The sequence below is a fragment of the Talpa occidentalis genome, unplaced genomic scaffold, assembly GCF_014898055.3.
Source record: "Talpa occidentalis isolate TD23 unplaced genomic scaffold, MPIMG_talOcc4v2.1 talOcc4.2, whole genome shotgun sequence".
Taxonomy (NCBI): domain Eukaryota; kingdom Metazoa; phylum Chordata; class Mammalia; order Eulipotyphla; family Talpidae; genus Talpa; species Talpa occidentalis.
Genome location: NW_023602073.1, coordinates 38,380,634 through 38,387,282, shown reverse-complemented (window position 1 = coordinate 38,387,282; position 6,649 = coordinate 38,380,634). Strand labels below are relative to the sequence as shown.

At 50.0% G+C, this 6,649-nt stretch overlaps 1 protein-coding gene across 1 annotated transcript; it reads right to left on the bottom strand.

Annotated features, from left to right (window-relative positions):
* Positions 1–898: 898 nt before the first annotated feature.
* On the bottom strand, positions 899–5,599 carry LOC119252051 (class I histocompatibility antigen, Gogo-OKO alpha chain-like). The gene is made up of 6 exons (XM_054698105.1): positions 5,592–5,599; positions 3,629–4,092; positions 2,324–2,599; positions 2,095–2,214; positions 1,783–1,815; positions 899–1,652 (listed from the first exon to the last, which is right to left on the bottom strand). Exons 1-6 carry the CDS (start codon positions 5,597–5,599, stop codon positions 1,609–1,611), a joined length of 945 nt encoding a protein of 314 aa, XP_054554080.1. The 3' UTR covers positions 899–1,608.
* Between the last annotated feature and the right edge of the window lie 1,050 nt (positions 5,600–6,649).

Here is a 6,649-nt window from a genome sequence, read left to right as displayed (position 1 = left end):
CACTAATTCTCTATTGCACACTAATTGTATTGAGGTTCTTTTCTATTGAAGGTCTTATGCTTAAGAGTATGTTTTGTCTTTGTTCAGCTGATGGCAGATCCCATGCAGAGTGTACAGGTTTGTGGGTCCTGGGAAATCCTCATTCTGCCCACTAACAGGACCAGACTTCATTCCCACCCACCATGTACCAGAGAGAGTTCCTTTACCTCCACACCCTTCAGTGGGTCATTCTCACAGGTGTAAGGTAGTAACTCATTGTGGTTTTAATTGGCATTTTCCTGACAGCACATGACAGTTATCCATGTACCTACTGGCCTTCTAAATGTCTTCTTTACAAAAGTAGTGATTTAGTTCCTCTGCCCTGTTTTTATTGAGTTGTTTTCTTGTTTTGCAGTTCTTTGTAGATCTTGGATAGTAAGTCCTTTTTGGATTGATGATGTGCAAATATTTTCTCCAACTTGATATTGTCTTTTCATTTTAATGAGTTTCCCTCACTATGTAGAAGCTTTTTAGTCTCATGTGATTCCATTGGTTTCTTTTTGCTTTTGCTTCCTTGGAGCACAGAAGACATTAGGGGCAGTGAAAATACTCTGCATGATATTCTCATGATGGACACAGGTCATTATACATTTGTCCAACATCCACAGAATGGACAACACCAGAGTGAGCCCTGAGAGAAACCATGACTGTGTGACTGTGATGTGTGGGTCCATCACTTGTAACCCACGTGCCAGTCTGATCTTCACACGTGATTTGGACATGATGTGTGAAGAGTTTTATAAATTGAGGAATGAAGTGCAATTTATTATTGAAAGCATATTTCATGCTCATGCAAGGACATTTAAATAACACTCAAGGATACGCACAAGTAAGTCATTTCCTTCCATTCCCCAAGATCCCAGTCAGCAGTATCTACTCAAAACCAATTAGCAATTTATCTTTTCTTTTCTAAAAAAATATATCCATGCTTCTGTCTGGACAATAATGCTTGTTTTCCCGACAGTAAAGGAGTTCAGTCACAGAGTGTGGGGAAACATTTGCATATCACAAAACTGATGAAGGACTGTATCAAGAATTTACAAATAATGCTTAAAACTCAATGATCAGCAAGAAATAACCCAATTTTAATAAGGACAAAAAAGTGTTATAAATATAGCAAAAAAAAAAAAAAATTGACTTCCGAGCCTCCCCTGGTGGCGCTGGTGGTTGAGCGCAGCACTGTGAAGCTGTCCGCAGCCTCTGCAGTGCAGGTTCTATCCCGGCCGGCGGGCGAGAATCCCACATGGCGCAGCAGACCTTTCCTGTCTCACCTGCTGCTCCCCTCAGCAGTGTATTTCATCAGTCTGCCTGTTCTGCTCCCCACTCTGTCTCTGGTGAATCTTATCACCTCCCATGCATCTGGCCTGTACCCCAGTATGCATGAATAAATCTTTTTATGTATTATATTTTATTTATTATTATTTATAGACATAGCAACTTATGTAGACATAGAAAAATAAAAATATGAACAAATGCTCAATATCACAGTTAAGAAGAACAGTGACACCATCACCCTGCTGTCCAGGGTGTGCACAACAGGAGCTTCATCAGGTTCATTATAAAAGATACTTAGGGGCTGAGAGACACATCAGAGCCCTGGGTACTGTCATTGCCTGGTTGAGAACAAAACAGAACCTGGTCAGAGATGAGAACACAGGAGGGACTGATGAGGGTGACTCCCCCATGGAGTCCATTTACACAGTCCCCAGGGGCTCAGGGATCAAACCCCTGATCCACACTTACCTGCAGCCTGAGTGTAGCTTCCTTCTTGTCCTCCTGTGGGGAGAAACATCATGTGAGACCAGGGAGCAGTCAGGTCAAAAGACCTAAAGGAATATTTTAATCCTGCACAACAGGGAAGTTTCCAGAATTGTGACTGAAGACCCAGGTCAGGACTGGGGAAAATGAAGACAAGAGGTGAGGGGGGACTGGACCAAATGCCCTCTGGGCAACACACGTGTGTGTGTGGGTGGTACTTCCCATTAACCAGGCAGGGCAAGTTCTTCCTGGGACGTGAAAGTCCCCAGTGACAAGATCCCCCACTCCCTTCCCTACCTGAGTGCTTCTTCTTCCAGATCACAGCTGCAGCCACCACAGCTCCAGGGAGCACAGCTCCAAGGAGAACCAGGCCAGCAATGATGCCCGCGGTGGGGATGGAGGACTGAGGAGGGGGCACTGGTAGGGAAGAGAAGATCATACCCTGAGCCCCAGACCTTATCCTGACTCTCTGAAGGGCTCCTGATGGCCCTGAGAATAGCCTCTGTGCCCACATCCTCCTCCTTACCCCATCTCAGGACTTGGGGCTCCAGCAGACCTTCATGCTGCACGTGGCACATGTATCTCTGCTCCTCTCCAGAAGGCACCACCACAGCCGCCCACTTCTGGAAGGTTCCGTCCCCCCCAGGCCTGGTCTCCACCAGCTCCATCTCCTGGGTCATGTCCTCCCCATCTCGCTGCCAGGTCAGGGTGATGTCCGCAGGGTAGAAGCCCAGGGCCCAGCACCTCAGGGAGACCTCATGCTCAGAGGTGGGGTGGTGGGTCACATGTGTCCTTGGGGGATCTGAGGTGGTAAATCAGAAAACTCACTTTGTGTTTCCTCCATGGACACTGAGGAATCCTCATGAGACCATCCTCACAATGGACAAGACAACTGGCGTGGCAGGAATGACAGGGGTGAAGGATGTCCTGAGCAAACTCCATACAGGCTTTGTGGACTCCACCCCCACGACACTGGGAACTACAAATCCATGATCACCAAAGGGAAGGTTGCGAGGACCCTAGGGTGGAGTTAAGCAACTGGGCTCTCCATTTGGGTATTTAACTGGTCATGTGGCAGGGAGTCTTTGGGTTGGCCACGAGGCGTGCTAGGATTTCGCCACCTCTGTGGGTCACTGGGATTCCAGGTCAGCGTACCGGGTAGGATGCATTTACGAACTTATCTCCCTCTTTTTCTCCCTGAGTTATTCATTTCCCATTTCCCCCTCCCATGTAAATAAACCTTTTATGAACCTTTTGCCTGTGTCTGCAGTTTAGCATTCCTAAGTCCCCTTTAAGCGCGCAGGTGAGGACCCACAGTTGTCCAGGAAATCCCATTTTATATCGGGGTTTGCCCTGTAGCAGCTAGAAGCATAAAATGTAAAAAACAGCTAATCTGGGGAATCTATGAGATTCTCTTATTCCTTAGAAAGTTCTAGAATGAGGATGAAAACCCAGGGTAGGATGAAGCAGAGGGAGTGGAACACAGACGTTTTATTCCTGACCTGGGTGGAAGGTGAATGACACAGAAAAGCAGGAATCACATAACTGAAAATGTTCTCAGACCACAAACAGGACTGAGAGAAATTAGTGATTCTCAAACAGGCCCCTGGTCAAAAGGACCCGGTGACATGTGGTGTCAGGGACTGTCTGTCTTTCTCAGGAGAGACGGGATCCCTTCCCTGTCCTTCAGGAGAAGCCGGAGTCTCTGGGAGTCTCTCTAGTGCAGAACATGAACCCCAGGGGAGTCCCCCTCTCGGGACTAGAGAGAGGACTAGTTTCCTGCAGTGACTCCAGGCAGGGGGGGACCGGGAGGCCTCCAGGCCCCTCTTACCCGTGCGCTGCAGAGTCTCCTTCCCATGCTCCAGGAATCTGCGCAGCCACATCAAGTACCAGCTCTCCAAATAGATCCTGAATGTCTCTGCCTCCCCCTGGGCCTCCCACTCGCGCTGGGTGATCTGAGCGGCCATGTTCGCCGCGGTCCAGGAGCGCAGGTCCCCGTTCAGGGCCAGGTAATCAGCGCCATCGTAGGCGAACTGTCTGTACGCGTGGAGGAGGTGCCCGTCGAGCCCCAAGTCGCAGCCAGACATCCTCTGGAAGGTGTGAGACCCTGTCCCAGCCCGAGTCACCCCGCGGTCACCCCGCCGGGAATAAACTAAACAGAATGAAATGGGGTGAAAGTCCCGCGGGCTGTTCCTGGGCAGGTTGCAGAGAAGCCTGGATGGGGAAACCCTGAGCGACCCCCGTCCGTGGGGATGAGGGTGCTGACCCTGCCCGGACCCGCGCCAGCTCACCGGTCTAGCTCTGGTTGTAGAGGCCGCGCAGGGCATCCAGCTGCGCTCGGTACCACAGTGTGCGCTCCCTTGCGAGCTGTGTCTCCCTGTCCCACTCCTCCTGCACCGCCTGCTCCGCCCAGGGCACCCGCAGCTCCACGCTCTGGCCCGGAGAGTCACTGTCGAACCTCCAGAACTGCGTGTCGTCCACGTAGCCCACGGCGATGAAGCGGGGCTCCCCGAGGCCGGGCCGGGACATAGCAGTGGAGAAAACCCTCACGGAGTGGGACCCTGGGGGCGGGAGGGGAGACCCGGGCTATTCTTCTCCCCTTCGGGGGTTCGAGTCCCAGGGGGGCGCCCAAGAGACAGAAAGTGGGTGAAAGACGAGCGAGAGTGAAAAGCGGCTGCGGGACGAAAATGGCCGGGACTCGGGGGGCCAGAGGAGGCTGGGGTCTCGGGGGACGGAAAGGGGCCAGGACGGGTGGGGCCGAGGTGGGGGGACAACTAGGCGGCGGCGAGGTCGCGCCTTTCCCACGCCCGCCCGCGCCCTCGCTCCCGCCTCTGGGAGCGCCCTGTCCCCTCCCGACCCGCACTCACCCGCCCGGGTCTCCCTCGGGGCCGCGGCCACCGCGAGCAGGAGCAGGAGGGCTGCGCCCCCCATCCTCCAGGATGCGCCCCCACCCGGGCTGGGGAGACGGAGTCCCGGCGGGCGGGTGAGGGCTTTGGAACGGGAGCCGCGGGGCTGCTGATTGGCTGCTCTGGAGACCTCCAGGCAATGGGGAGTGAGCCCTGGGGTGACTCACCAGTATCCAGGAAGGAGGACCCGATGCAGGTTGTGAGAAGTGAAACTGGGGAGATGGGGAGTCCCCAACAGTCACCTTCCAGCCCCAGTCAGCGCCCTGGGGACTGAGACCTTGAGAGCCACACCCCGAGACCCCTCCTCTCCTGCACCAAGACCTTTGTCACACTGTTGCCTCCCTGAATCCAGGCCCAGGAATTGGGTCAGCACTTCTCAAACATTTTTCTTTCAGGATGTCTCTACAGTCTCACAAATTATTACGGATCCCATGTATAATTTTTTTTTATGTGGGTTATAGCTTTAAATATTTAGTTTACTAGAATAAAACCTTTCAAAAAGATGTTGTTATGCCGGGAGCCATGCTGCTCCTGTCGTCTGACAAAGGTCCTGGCATGGGGCAGATTCCTGAAAAGTCAGGAATCTCTTTAGCTGACTCAGGCTAGATTCTCATTTGTTTATTTCTAGTTTCTACCATTGTTAAAATACACATTTAAAAGTAAAACTTCAAAGGCTGTTTGATCAATTACTGAATAACCAATTTGACAGCAAATGGCACTGCCTGATTCATTGATAACATTGGTTAGTGAGCATACAAATTCTTGACACAGGAAAAGGGGGAGGATGCAGATCTTTGAGACTGTTGCCCAGGAGAACAACCAGCCTAGCAGGCTGCCAGGCCTTGTTTAGACATGCCTGTTAAGGAAGCAAGCTTGTCTTTTACTGACATTTCCATGTCTATGGCTCTTTAACAGGGAAAGATTCCCTTTTCCTTAACAGTTCCCTTTCAGTGACAATGGGTATGGTAGCTGTTGGAGTATGCATTCAAGAATATGCCAACAACTGGTTAAGCTAATAACCTTGACAGCACAAATAATGTTAAGTTAATAACTGGTTAAGCTAATAACCTTGGCAGCACAAATAATGTACTTGGAAATAGTCAATGTTACCGCTACTGATATGTCACATATTAACCATTCTGAGAACCAAAAGCTATAACCATCTCTGGCCCTGCCTCTGATGAAATATTTGTAGTTCCTTAAAACAACAATCAGCAATCTTACAGAAAAAGGAATTTTCCCTTGATCTTAAAGTTAGATACGGAAACTAGGCTGACTAGATAAGTATAGGAGTAATAGGTAGAAAAACTCTTTTGTTAGATTAGGATAATTCCTCCCTGAATTGAGAGCTTGGGGCTAGGGAAGCATCAGTGCAGCTTGTCTGGCATTGACGTCCTCCAGGCCCTTGGTTCCTTAATATTGAATCAATATTTTATTAAAATAATATACTATTAGATGATGATTTCTATATAAAAGACTTCTGTTTTTTTCTTTAATCATATCACTACAGAGCAGCCCCGATATAAAACAGGTTGCCTAGCTGTGGGTCCTCACCCACGTGCTTCTAATGCTGCAGATATTTTTTCTTTTGGCTTGGATAATGGACTATTTTCTAGCAATGGAAAGCTGTCATACTGGACATTCATGGACAATGCTGCTGACTAATTGTTGCTTCTCTTACACACATTGTAACCCTGAAAAAAGACTGTCTCCTAAGATTGCACCCTGAGATCTGTGCCACCATAGATATGGTGGAATAAAAATTAAAAGGGGGGATTGTAACAGGGTGGTCCCCAAGAAAGGGCGAGGTTCCAGGTTCCCTGCCCCACCCAAATGGAGGGTGGAGCTGAGCAGAGAGAGAAGAAGCTGCAGAAGAGACTGAGGAAGGAAGGAAGCAGGATGGAGCCAGAAGGAGACCTGGAGGGGGCACATGGAGCGGAGAGACA